Raw genomic sequence first — 14950 nt, forward strand, 5'->3', positions numbered from 1 at the left:
GAATCCAATTAATTTGTTAGCATGTCCAAGTTCTAATTTTCTGTGTTCATCTTATGTTGCATACCCACTTGTATTTAGTTTATACTTTGCTTTTCAAATTAATAATTGGGTCCCAATTTATTGATCTCGATAGTTTTTTTTCACTTGTATTTTGCTTATATTTCCTTTCTGTTGGTTGGTGAGAGGAAATACGTATTCACTCAATCTCTTTTTTCCCACTTGATGTAAAATGAAGTAAAAATAAGTCCTATTTATTTCCTACTTTAAGACCAATAGTTTTAAGGGATTTATTTTCCTTTTTATTTACAGTTTGTGCAAATCAAATTGCTTATACCTTCATAATTCACCTAATATTTGCTATTTCCCATCGATACAAGTATAAGGTAACTTTGCAAATGCGCTAAATAATGTGGACGTTGTTTTTTTACTTTGGATTCGAATTATTAAAGAGCTGATAGTTATTAATAAGAGAATAACTATAACGTAGAGACATCCAACAAGATTTTTTTTTTCTTTCTAAAATGAGTATCAATTTATATTTGAATGGAAATATAGCTATAAATTTCTAAATTTTCTTTATATTTCATTATTTATGATTAATAAGCTGCAAAACTGCTACAGTGTCTCTAATCACGTTTGACTTTGTCTCCCATCATCTGCTTCTGTATTTGATTTCTCCACGGAAGGTACATAATTTCCATTTAAGAAATAACCTTTAAAATGGAGAAGATTAAAAAGAAAAAGAAAAATGAGTTTAATCATAAATAAATTGCAGAAAATATAAATATTCAACTAAATCTATGCCTGTGAATTGCACAACAAAAAATGTTTTTTCTTGATTGAACGCACAATTTGACATATTCAATCTAAAGAAAAACTTTATAAGTGGAGAGTAAGATAAAAGGAAAAAAAAAAATGAAGACTTCCCTTGATAAAAGAAATAATAATAAATGAAGTGGAATGAGTTTCTTGTACATTCATAACAAATCATATTATAACTTACAGGAAATATTAAAAATTAAAATGTAGCAGTCTCTTCCAAATATACAACAAATGCGGAGTTTCTGATTAAATATACAACTTTTGAGGTACTAAAGAATATTAATGCTATCAACTATGATTTATGAATCATAATTTCCAATTCCCAGCTAATTTACAAGTAAATTGGGATCAGACTGTTTTTGTGATCCAATCAAATTTGTATTTATGTATTGGCCAGGGCTTAATTACCTTTGGTTTGACAGGACATTTCTCAGGTTGCCTCACTATGTAAATTATATCTCCAGCTTTATTGTACATATCCTGGTTCCTATGCCATGTCCATAGAGCATGTGTCTCATTTTTCACCTGCAAAATTATCCACAAGAATTAACATATGATCACTCTGAACAAAAATGTAACCATGTTACGGCAAAAAAACAAAAAAAGTCAAGGACTAGAATGCATAACACGACGAATCACTCGAACAGTTGACGAAATGACTCTTCAAAAATCTTTTTCCGTAACCAAGAAATCCCCGAGGGCAAGCTAGTGCATGGTTCAAAATTCGGTGGATGATGAGTATGCCCCTCTACTTTTATCTACTTTATTACTGTGCTTTTGACTGCGACAGGATTCAAACTCGACGTGCGCCTAACCACTAGACCAAAGCTGTGGGAGCACAATATTTTGGTTTACAGGAATTTTCCTAGTTCTGGCAATCTCGAAATGGTCTATAAAAATGAGTTTTTAATGATCTTGTGCTATAAAACAATTATAATCATTTGGCAGGAGCAGAAATTGCTCCCGGCTAAATTTTACAGTGAAAGAAATATATATATATATATATATATATATATATATATATATATATATATATATATATTTACCTCTAGTATTCCATGGCCAAGCTACTTTCTCGATATGCACTATATTCAGGTTGTTGATCCCAGCAGAAGTTGCCGGCTGCTGGACCTGACGTAAAATTACGGGCACAGTATCCACCCATAAATTTGTCTGGCGTGTTAGCTGGTTTAGGACATCTGCCTGGCTCATCAGCATGTTCAATCGCCATCTTCTCACGGTTTCCACCATCACCGACAGTTATATGGACTGGGCCGCAAGGATCCAGTGTGTAGTTATAGACTCTGTTTGACCTTTCATAGGCATGAACCTGTAGATTTTTCGATTTATCAGTACTTGATACATAGATCTGTGCTTATAATAGAATAACAATCACAAAATGAATGTTCATCTTTCTGCACGTAGAATGGTACAATTAGTTTAGGTGCTTTCGGATATCGGTATATTAATCTTGTACTTACATGTCCATTGAAGACTAAATCGACACCATACTCGTACAGCAACTCTTCCATCGCTACCTTCATACATTCAGCTTCTCGATAGTGTGCCGTGTAAGTAGAGTACCAAGGTGGATGCCAAGTGACAACCAGCCACGGAGTAACTGACCTGTCAACGTTAGACAGGTCCTTCTCCAACCACTTGTACTGATCATCTGTAATATTGATGTTTTGAGACAAACTGTCAAAGTCGACCACAAGCATCACAAAGGGGAAAGAGTAACAGAATTGAAGAAATGTTGAGCATGTAGTTTTACCTGATTTATTATAGGCGACATATCCCCCGAGCATGATGAAGTGTATGCCTCCCGCATTAAAAGAATAGTAAAACGGGGATGATGATCCGCTTTCTTTTGATGGGAATGCAAAGCGAGAACGATAGGCTGCAAATGTCTGATTTTCGGCTTGTTCTTCTATCTCATGGTTCCCCTCCACCACCATGATGGGAATTTTGGACACCAGCGGCTGCATATATCTATTGTGACAATGTCAGAAACAGAAGCACAAATTAAACTAGTGAAGTTGAACTATCCATTTTTGTGAAAAATTGAACTCTATTCGAGATGTGTAAATCAGCATTTGAATGAGCAAAAAGGATACAAGTTCTCACCTTCCCCAATAGTCCCACCGAGGCTGATAGGTCTCATGTATCGGAGTGTTGTTAAATGAGCACGAATAGCAATCTGCACCAGTTCCATTTGAGAGATACAAGTTAGCATAAGTAACATCTCCCACCAATAGAACAAGATCCGGCTTGTTCCCCATCAAATGGCTAATCGTTGAAGTGGTATTGTATGTAAGACCAAGGTCCCCTACAATCGCTATTCTCTTTGGATAGCTCTTTGGAGAAGAAATAGGCATCGTCTTGAAATGATAGATAGTACTCATAGCTGCTATAGAAGGATCTCCACATCGATAATAGTATAATGTGTCTGGTTTCAACCCTGCAGAAGGAAAAAACGGCACTAACTGACTAAATAAAACATGAGAAACAAATCACGACGTATGAGACTTGCATTCTGAAATTAGTTAAGTGGCACAGTTCGGATTTGAGAGTCGAACTTCTCAATTTTTGACCATACCTGTAAGTTGGACATGGTGTATGATTCCAGAAGAGTAGTTCTGAAGTCCTTCAAATGGATAAAGTTGATTATAAATAAGGGACTGGCCAATTACTTTGTGTCTTAACGAGGATTTATCTTTCCCATATTGAACAAAGCTGCCAACTTTACTTGGATCCAATGGTTTAATGTTGTCACCAATTTGATATTCTCCTGCAAATACAGTAAAACACACATTCTTAAACAGTGATCCAAAATTTAAAATTACACAAACCAATTTTTTTTCAAAAAAAATATCTAGTAATATGCTGATATAACTATAAACTAAAAGTTGGCCATGACTAAAAATCATATAATCTTGTATCAAAGTTTCCAACTTATCAACTCAAATGACTGATAATTGAATTTAACATATCTCAGATGGAAGATGTTAAGGTCCTCTAACCAGTTAATCCAAGTAAATATACCTCATCACAAACAATTTAAACTTTGCACAAACAAATAAAGATCTTTTATATCCAATACTGTGCTCATATCACTGTCAATTAAAAGTTGGACATGATTTAAAAGCAAGCAGTGTCTTGTAAGTTTCAATTTTATCAACTCAGATTTTCGACTGATAGTTGAATCTAACATACATTTTTGGGTTAATAGCACTTTTGGCCTCTCAATTATTGGTAACCTTTAATTTTGATCCTTGTGAGATATGATTAAGCACATTTAACCTTCAATCAGTTGAAATGTACACTTCTAATCCCTTTGCTTGTGAATATTCACAAATTTACCATAATGATTAGTCCTTCTACCACTTAATTACACGTGTGTTATGTTAAGCTTGTACTGTTACGACATATTACCGTTCTAAAAGTAAAAGTAGTTCAAATACAACATACTTGTTACATAAAAGGACTAAAAACACACATTTCCATTAAATGGAAGTCAAAGGTGCTTTCATTAGATATCACAAGGAGCAAAAATAGAATATACCTATAATTTAGGGACCAAAAATGCTACTATCCCTGCATTTTACAGATAAGACATTGCCACAAATAACTGAAGAATATTCATTTTTAACGAGTCTTGAGCCAACAAAACACCATAAGAATTAGCAGAAATAAAACTCTAGCACTCTGCTAGCTAGGGGAGAAACTGGAATTCATACAAGCATCAATTCTTCAAGCTAAAATTCATTATTTAAAATGTCGACCGGTGCATGTCAGATCCTAAAAAATAGTGCATTTCTGGAGGATCCAACTCAGATGCAGCGATATTTTTGGAGAGTCCTAGCAACACAGGATAAAAGCACCAATTCTTCAAGCTAAAATTCAAACTTTAAACTACAAAAAAGGAAATTGTAACAAATTTACCTGTAATCCAAGAAATCCAAACAGAGTCATAAGTAGAGGAAAGTGATACAGATATCTGCTCAGGCTCAAATCCTTTAACAGTCCTTTGAACTCTAGGGTCAGTATCTGGTAAATCAACAGCATGTCCTCTAAAACTTTGATCCAAAGGGATAGTCACTGGCTTGAAAGGTCCATCAAGTGTGGTTGGAATTTGACATTTATTAACCTCAACAAGGCTAACAAAAACCAAAAACCAAACCAAGATTGACACAACAACAAAACCAGAACACTTCATAATTGTTCAACAACTTGCATGCCCCAATTAACCAAACTCCTTGTTAAAAATCTCAAGAAACCAAAAGGGTTCACAGAAGTATAGATAATAACCCCAGAAACTTAATAAATTCAAGAATCTGGATGCCCCAATTAACCAAATTCCAGGTGAAAATTTCCAAGAAACCTAAAGGATTCACAGAAGTATAGATAAAGATTAAAACTTTAGCACAATAAGCCCAAAATACTTCATAATCATTCAATAATTTTGCATGCCCCAATTTACCAAATTCAAGATTAAAAACTTTCAAGAAACCAAAAGGGTTAACAGAAGTATAGATAAAGATTAAAACTTTAGCACAATAACTCCAAAATACTTCTTAATCATTCAAGAATTTGCATGCTCCAATTGACCAAATTCCAGGTTTAAAACCTCAAGATACCAAAAGGGTACACAGAAGTATAGATAAACATTAAAACTTTAGCACAATAAGCCCAATAAAATCAAAACGGCTGATATAACTATAGTAAACAAGCTTAAACAAAGAAGATAGATTCTATATTTATGAAAGGAAGAAAATTTGGTTCTAACAAACTAAAGAATATGCTCTAAATATGCTCCAAGAAAAGATCGAAGTTTGACACTTATATATAAATAATTACATGCTCTATAAACCATGGGAAAAAAAATGGAATTTGCTAGAAAAAGTGGAATTATTAAATTGGAAAAAAAAAAAAAAAAGGGTCTTGTTCTTTTTAATTCCTTTTTGTTGAAAAAGAGTCTAGAGACAGTGATGAATAGTGTAGTTTTATGTTTTGTTGGCATGGGAATCACAGTTATGGCAGTTAGCCTGAAAAGAAAATAAAACAGGAAAAAAAAAAAATGGTGGTATCCAATGAATAGAACCTTGATTTTAGTGAATGTATTGCCCATAAGTCAATAGCTTTTTGGTTACATTTTTTTTTTTTCTGTATCCCACTAGTCCCTCTGCAAGTTTATCACGCCACTCCAATTTCTGGTTTTTTGTTTCTTGAAAGGACATGCAATTATTTCTTCCACTTTGTTTGGATGGTTGCTACGTATGTTTCGGTTCATAATGTATCGTATTATATTATATTATATTTCTTTTCTTGTTGTTACTTAATATCACACGTTAATAATTTGAAAGATAAACTTACAAGAAAAGTAGGGTATCGAATAGAGTTATTATATAAAGGTAGGAAAAAAGATAAAATAAGAGTATTAGATAATAAATAGGACAAAATGACAAGAAAACAAAAGAAATAGGTAATGACGCAATCACATCAAATCGATCATTACATAAAAAAAAAGACTTTCGTCGTTATGTAATTATGAATTTAATGAGATGATACAATAAGATTGAAATAACAATCAAAATGTATTTAAGCTAACAACACAATACAATACAATATTAGGAGAGGGATAGTGGATGAGGGTATAAAGTATAAAGTATTCTTTATAAGTGATGCAAAATCAAATAAAAAATGTCAAAGTACCTTGTATCTAGGAGAAGATTCTGATCTCTGTTGATGACCCTATTATATATTGAGAAAATCAGACCAAGATATTTTTTTTTTCTCTATTTTATATTACTTCCTAAAAATTTGAGCTTTGTTGTTTCCTTTCTCAAAAATAAATAAATTAAAAAAGCTTTGAGTTTTAAAATTTCTTTTTGTTTTTGTATTGAAGGTTTGGACGTCGAGTTGAGCAAGCCCAACTAAGCTTACTATGATATTGAGCCGAGTCGAGCTCAATCAAGCTTTTTACAATATCGAATCGAACTTAAGAGAGCTTTGTCAAAGTATGACTGAGCTCGAGCCAAGTTGAATCAAGCCCGAATTTACTCTTTACTGCTTAGTTACACGCGTAGTATTGTGCCATTTGAGAAAACAAATTAAAACTCAAATCAAAATTATGAAATTGGATAAATTCATTTACACAAGGAGACTTTTATTGTTTAAATTAAAAGAGAGTTCTCAAAACTCATAATTCACATGGCCAGTATAATATATTACACTCGTGTTACAGAAAGGCGACATGGTAGGTGGACTAAATTGACTTCTCTTTTTTATTATGTATTGCATTTAGTTTGTCTACTTTTTTCCTTTTCTCAAAGAATAATCAAAATACCATAAGGTATATTCCTAGTCTCTAGATGGGAAATGTCATATTTAATTTGAAAATAATTCACTGGCGTACACAACAATTGAAGCAAATACTAATTAGTCAAACTACTCAATGAATTCACTTTGCTTTATCGCCTCTACAGATTACGTTTGAAGGATTTAGCATTAAATTAATTTATTTGTATCTTCCTTTTTAAGTCTCAGTTGCCAAATACTATTTAATTAGTGGCCATAGATACCACATTATTTGGTTTCTCACTAGTAGTACAATGTCCTGCATATGAGTTAGGAAAAAAATTTATTGCGCTACCAAATCGTTTTAATTTGCCATGATAAAGTACTAAATAAAGTAAATATACATATTATCTAATATTGTTAAGTGATAATGATATAAGAAATACACAAATTGTGTACTCACTTTTACACGTAAACATCAAATCTAGATAAGCTTTTTTCTAGACGATCTTGTCTTAATCTTCTTCTTTTCCCTTCGTATTTTTGTTATTCTTTTCTTTCTTTGAGTTGTAAATCAAGTATATGGTTATTCCATTCCCACAAAAGTAGTTTCCTATTTCTGTCATATTATTTAGCTCTGATTTATTTTTCTCTAAAATAACGTTTTGTTGAATTTTTTGGGAAAAATTGAAAATGTTTCCCCAACAGGTTCTTTGGAAATGGGCTTCTGAATTTAGGCCTCATAAAGTTGGAATGAACAAATTGCACAATTAACCATTCAAATGGACTGGTCTTTAATTTTTTTTCCCTTCAAATGGGCTCGTCTTTAGTTTTTGCCGCTTTCAAAATTAAACTTATGCCTAGCAAGGCATAAGTTCTTTAAGAACGCGAGATAAAACTTGTAAGATATTATGATGCGAAAATAAGTACAAATGACCCAGTTAGAGTAGCCCTGTGTTGCTCACTCTCAACTTGTTGGGCCTACAAAATGCCAATTGTCAAGCCCATCTAATTGTCAACTCTCTTTCTCCAACCCATGCAACACGAAAGCGGAAAGTGTATAGCATGGGTTAAGAATTATTAATATCCAAAATAATAAAGATAATTAAGAATTAATATTTTCATAATATCAAATTATCAATTTAATACTTTAAGAACGTAACATCAGAATTGCAAAGTTGACCTTACAATTCTAAGTGTTTCTCACAATTTTCTACTCCTGTCCTCATTGTTTTTTTCCCGAGTGTTTAGCCCGAACATGAAGTCTTTTTTTCTAAAGGATTAAATTTTAATAAAATAATTTAGGTGATTTTTTTCATTTATTTTAATTTATGTCGGTTGTAAATATCATGGTATGAAGTTATGATAAACGAGGACGGATCTAGGAAGTAAGTGTTCTCGAACCCATTCGGCAAAAGTTACAGTATATATATATATTAAATAGCTTAAACTGAAAGAAGACACAGATTTTTGGAAATTTTCTCTGTGTATTTTTATTGATCAAGATGTCTGCTCTTTATACACAAAACGACGAATGTAACGTAAAGAAAGAGGGAAATGGACAAAACTAATTAATTGGCCCTAATTTAATTTGTCGGGTCAGATAACAAATTTTATTCTCTAGGCGTGTTGGTCGCATGACCATATTTAAATACCATGATTCTAATCTAAGAAATTGGAAGATTGATCTATCATGTGTGTGTGTTGTATGGGTGAGATTAATCCACAGTCAAAAACGTCACAGTGCTTCTTCTTTTCTCTCTCTCGTTCTTCAATTCTCTCTCTCGTTTTCTTTGTACATCATAGTCTTCTTCTTTTCTCTCTCTCGTTTCTTCAATTCTCTCTCGTTTTCTTTGGATCTTATTCTTCGGAAGGTGGAGGGTAGGGAAACAACCCCCGATTGTTCAACGGAAATCGATGGAAACCCCGAATAAGGGTTTGGTGAACAAGTACGCAATTTGTTGCTTTGAAGGAACGAAAGATAAAGTGATGAGACCGGATACAAGCTGGCATGCAGCAAGTGACAATCCAACTCCATGCTTCGTTCTTTCGTGGAAGACGGGGTTTCCCGCGATGTGGATGGCGACAGCTATCGGGTGCACGATGTAGGCGAACGAGAGGCTGAAAGATCTTCAAGAACCTAACGAGCCGGAGGTAATCTCTGCTACATTACCCTTCGCATTGAACGATGCTACCTTGCGGAGATGATAATGAGGCCCGATGGTTGTTTCTTGGTTCCGATAGGTGCTCCTCCCGGTCTGTGATGAAGAAACCACGGGCGATCGTGTGGTCTCCGCTTGTAGGTACCCGATGACATCGTGAGAAAGGCAAGCAAATCCAAAAGATGAATCGAGAGAGGAAAGAAGAATTCCTTGATGCAGATCATTTCTAAGGTATTTTAAAACTCGAATAGGCACAAAGATGTGATTCCCGTGGTTGTTGCATGTGTTGACTGAAATTAGGGCTGAAAACATAGATCGAGCCTAGTATGAGTTAAATAGTTGAGCTTTCACGCCTAAGTGTCTATACAAGGTGGGATTGGGCAATAAAGGACCATCATGTGCATTGAGCTTAGAGTAAGGATCAAGGGGAGAAAGAAACCTTAGCACTGAGCAATCAAATTCTGTAAAAGATCTAAGGTGAATTTGCTTTGGTTTATGATAAAACTACCTTTTTTCACATGATGTTCCATGCCTAGAAAATAGTGAATATCACCCAAATGTGACTGCGAATTACGTATTGTAAAAGGGTCGGTGATAACGAATCTGATGAAGATGCGTTTCTGTGTGAGGATGTCATCCACATAGACGACTATGATGAAATTAGAGAACGTTATTTAAAAAACAATGAGTAGTCATTGAGAGAACTAGTATACCCTTTGAAAGTTAAAGCTTTGACTGACTTAGCATACCATTGTCGGGATCTGTGATCATACAATGATTTCCTTAATAAGCGAGACTAGTTTTAAATCCAGAGACAATCCATGCACACGGGAAACTTCATGTAGACTTCTTCATAACGGGTCCCGATATGACATTACTGCATCAAGTTGATGGACTTCCCGTCCTTTCTTGATAGCAACGGAGTTAAAAGACATCTAATTGTGTCCATTTTGTGCCCAGGTGAAATGTCTCTGTGAAGATCACTCCTCTGTTGAATATCCCCACTTACCACCAATCACACTAGTCCTCTATTAGCCTTGTCTGGGTTGTAACGACTTTATAAACCCATTTGCAAGGTAGTGGTTTCTTGCACGGGGGTAATGGGACAAACATCAGTGCTGATTCAGTCTCAAGAGCATGCAACTCTTCTCATGGCTTTTGTCCGTCTGGATGTTTAGAGGCTTGAGCAAAAGAGTTGGATTCCGATTGCAGTGAATTGAAGAAGAGCCTTGGTTTTGCAGAGATAGGGAAGCAAAAGAAAAGGTACAGCCAGGAGGGTTAGGATGAATGAGCAAGCACTAGTAGAGTCGGTTAGAATGACATGATTGCATATATAATCATCCGGTATCCGGGCCTTCTAACGATTACACTGATGTCTTGTTCACAGTGGAGTTGAGAATAGAATTGGATGGAAGTCTGAGGATATCGAGAATAGAAAGTGGTGAAGGTGATATAGGTGAAAGGTTAGTTGTTGTATTGTCTATGGTAGGCATAGGTTGTGGAGAGTGAGTAGAAGAAGATCCTCAGTCATCAACAGGGCAATTGAGAATTGGTAGGTGTATCGGTGAGATGTGTAAAAGGTTAGAAGGTGAATTCGGGACATGATGGACTGAGTCTGATGCAGTATGTTGTGGTGAAAAATGGTAGAAAGAGTTTATCACGAGGCAAATAGAGCTGATAGCAAAAAAGCTGACATCTCTGGAAATAAAAGACTACTCTTTGTGCTCGAATCCATTAATTTATAACCTTTACATCCTTGAGGATAGCCTAAGAAAACACAATGTAGCCTAGGCTCAAACTTTGTCTGTGTTGCGCCAGAGTTTGAAGCATAGCACAAACACCCAAAACACACCTCAAATTGTCATATTTTGGTTTGTGCCAAAAAAATCTCATAGAGGTTTTTCCTTTTAGTACTCTGGAAGGAAACTGTTAATGAGGTATGTTATTTAATCATACATTCCCCAAAATGAGTTAGGCAAGTGAGATTGAAACATCAGACCCCCTTACGTGGGAGATGTCTATGCTTTCTTTCATTTGCACACCACCGATACATTTGTGGTGTTCCTACGCATGATGTTTGATGTATTCCTTGAGACTTTAGAAAAAGAGCCTCTTGTGTGCCTTTTCCCAATTCTAGAGCATTATCAGACTTTGACAAACCTTCACTTTATTATTGAACTGCCTCTCAATCATGATCAAAAAATCCTTTAGAACGGAAAAGCATTGGATTTGAAGCAACGGAAAATTAGGTCCTCCCTATTTGAAATCATCCACTATGGTAAGAAAATGCCTATATCCATTATAATTTTAAAGTTTTATATGAATTTGTAGCCAATATGAATTAGATCAAAATTCCTTTTGGATTGAATTTGACTTAGAGGAAAGGGCGGCTGGTTTGCCTAGCTTTAGAATGACATCCTGAAACATGTTGAAGATTTGAAGGAAAATGAATGAAAGGCTTTTTCATTCTTGAATAAGGAACATGTAGAAAATCTTACATGCCATAGAGTTATACTAGGAATTACATTTGCTGAGCTTGGAAAAGAAAGCTGTTTGTGACTCGAAAGTAAATTTCTTCATGTGACATGAAACTATGACCTGCTTGAAAGTGGTCTTGAACTTAGAAGCTAATTTTGCAACAGTAAGTCCTTCTCTTCACCAAAAACTTGAGTGTTCCTCATTAAAGGTCCTGTAATATGCATCCACCAGAGTAAATAACACATCACACTTAAACCCAGTTGCATAACTTATGAAGCGATATTAAGTTATATTTGAAATGCGGAACATGAAGGACATTTTTCGAGTTATTTTAGGTAGATAAGACACTCCTGCATGAGTCACAATGATCCTGAAAAAAAATTAGGCAAGGTGATACAGTCGGAACGGAGAAAAGGAGACAAAGACATAAAGATTTAGAATCCAAAACTGTACATGTATATGATACTGGAATGGAAACAGTCAATTGGTGTAAAGCCCCGATAAACAAGTCTTGAATATTTTTAAATTGTACAGCAATTGCTCCTGCATTGAAACCACCATTGTCTTTGTTTGAACTTCACATTTTGTCCCATCTTTACTTCCTTAATAACTTGTTGCACCAATTACGCATATTGATCTTGCCATTCTTATGAAACATGGTTGTGTTGATTCTTTGTATAGGTGTGGTTGTTACGATTGTCTTTACATGCTTCTACTCTTGTGTTGTTAGCAAACTCAGAGACTACCTCGGCAGCACAACATTTGCTTTCCTTGATAAGGTTTGGTTTTTGTAAACTCCAAAGTCTTCAGGAAAACATGATGTAACAATCTCCTACGTAACTGTTTTCCCACGATATGTGACTCGCATTTGGGTTGTATTTTGCCTTTCTAGGCTTGTATTTTAGAAAATCATTTCTTTGTTCCTCACATGTGTTGTTTCCAAGTTTATGATGTGCTTGATTTGGTGTTTTAAAAAACCTGGTTTCCATTTCTCTGATATTTTGCCTTGTGAAGTTACCATAAAGAAGCTGATTAATTGGTATGATTAGAATTGGTATACATTTCTCTCTGATTTTAAATATTTTGCTTGCAAAAAATTAAAGAGTATGCAAGATCCATTATTTGAGTAAAGGGTTCATCATAAGAATGTTTCCTCTTGCTTGTGTGTATATATCATTTAATCCACGTCAAAAATTGTATCTAACCTCCCCAGTCCTCCTAAGGATTTCATCGGGGTTTGGACTTCCTTCACACACACATGCACATGAACGAAAATAACAACATTCGGTACATCAGATTCATGTAGTCTTTTGAGCTTGGTAAAGTACCTAGCAACGTCACTATTTCCTTGAACCGGACTTGATAATTCCTTTGTAAATGATGCCTAGTTTAGCACCATTTGATTTGCCAAATCTTTGTTCTATAGCTTGTCATGGGGTCCTGTTTGTTTTGTAGCTCATTACACTATCTGCAAATGCTGCAGTGGTACGTTGAGATCAAACAAATGACTGTGTGAGCCACTTTGTGAAGTATTGTTAGTATTGGCTGATTTGAGGATGCGGAGCTTTACCAGCTTAGATTAATGAAACCAAGTTTCCTTTTGGTGATGCAGTGAAGGTGATCTTCTCCAGCACGGTATCCTCTACCATCAAACACATTGTTGACTAGAGCCATTCGAGGTGAATCGAGTTATTAAGATGATATGGGTGGGCTGTGGTCATAGGTGATTGCCTTGTCCACATTGTGTTGTATTATTGGTGTTATCGCGTTTGGATTTCTTTGGGAGATTGAAGAAGATGATTTTGATGAAGGTTTGAATTGAGCTTTCGGATGCTCGTGCAAGAAGACAGTTTTTGGTGTATTGTATTTTTTATTGATCGATGTCACCTCTCTTTATACACAAAACTATGCAACAGAATGTAACGAGAAAGAAGAGGAAATGGACAAAACTAATTACCTTTGTCCTATTCTAATTTGTCCATTGTATAACAAATTTTATTCTCTGTTGGTCACATGACCATATTTAAATGCCTTATTGATTCCAATCTAGTTGGAAGATTGATCTATCATGTGTGTGTTGTATGGGTGAGATTAATCACACGGTCAAAAGCGTCTGTTTGTTTCTTCTTTTCTCTCTCTCGTTTCTTCAATTCTCTCTCTCGTTTTCTTTGTATGTACGTATGTACTTTTCTCTCTCTCGTTTCTTCAATTATACTCTCTCGTTTGGATGTTGATATGTGTGGTAGAGATTGACTCAGTGGTTTGGAGGTTTAGAACTCACCGTGACATTCCTAGTTCAAATCTCATACAACAGTGGAAGTTGATTGTATACTGTAACTTATTCGGGATACCCACTATTATAATATATTTTTTTAATTACTAATATGCATAAAATACCAAAAAAATTATATTAGTCCTAAAATTTTGTTTTAGAATCTAGTATACAAAAAAGTTATACAATTTTTTTTTTGAAAGAACATAAATAAATAAAAACCACGTACATTAATTCCCCCTTATCAGACGCATGAAACTCATTTTGTTGGGGAAAACCCCTTTTAATTTTTCCCCCACCTTAAGGACGTTAAACCCACCGTTCCAAAACAAATAATCCCCTTTTTTGGGCCCCCCCAAAAAAAATTTGTTCCATTTTCAACAAATTTTTAAAAAAAATGGTGGCGGGGTGTGTGTGGGGATCAACCCAAAAATCTGGTAAAAATTTTTGTGTGGTCTGTTTTTTTGGAAAAAAAAAAAGAAGCAAATTTGGGGAAAAAAAAAACAAAGATGAATATATTTAGGCTTCTGGGGAAAGGCCCCCATTTGGGTGTGTTCTTGTTTTGCTTCTCAAAAATCCCTTTTATTAAATCTTGTGCTGGTTGTTTCAAATCCCAAAAATTTTTTAAAACCCTTTTCTCCCTTTTGAAAATTTTTTGTATTGTTTGGATAATCGGGCTATAAAACAATACCACCATATCTAGTATAATCCCATAAGTGGGTCTGGAGAGACGTTGGATTTGCATAATTTTCCCATTTTAGTATTTTTAAGCTATAGGTTTTATATTGATGTGTATAGTTATACTTTTGTTGAAAGTTTAAAGTTTTTAATCCCAAATTTTTATACCCCTTTTTTCCATTTTTTGTTATGAATGTTAAATTTATGGTTGTTAACCCTTTAAAGTTTTTTTCCCATC

General features: G+C 34.6%; 1 protein-coding gene across 1 annotated transcript; it reads right to left on the minus strand.

Annotated features, from left to right (window-relative positions):
• Positions 1-440: 440 nt before the first annotated feature.
• LOC132059690 (purple acid phosphatase 15-like) lies at positions 441-5997 on the minus strand. The gene is given in 9 exon segments (XM_059452435.1): positions 441-713; positions 1231-1347; positions 1869-1888; positions 1891-2152; positions 2304-2494; positions 2597-2814; positions 2950-3283; positions 3422-3613; positions 4768-5997. Coding segments are annotated over 9 exon segments (1620 nt in total). The 5' UTR covers positions 5042-5997; the 3' UTR covers positions 441-701.
• Positions 5998-14950: the final 8953 nt, after the last annotated feature.

This window comes from Lycium ferocissimum, chromosome 1 (genome assembly GCF_029784015.1).
Source record: "Lycium ferocissimum isolate CSIRO_LF1 chromosome 1, AGI_CSIRO_Lferr_CH_V1, whole genome shotgun sequence".
In the NCBI taxonomy this organism is placed as follows: Eukaryota; Viridiplantae; Streptophyta; class Magnoliopsida; order Solanales; family Solanaceae; genus Lycium; species Lycium ferocissimum.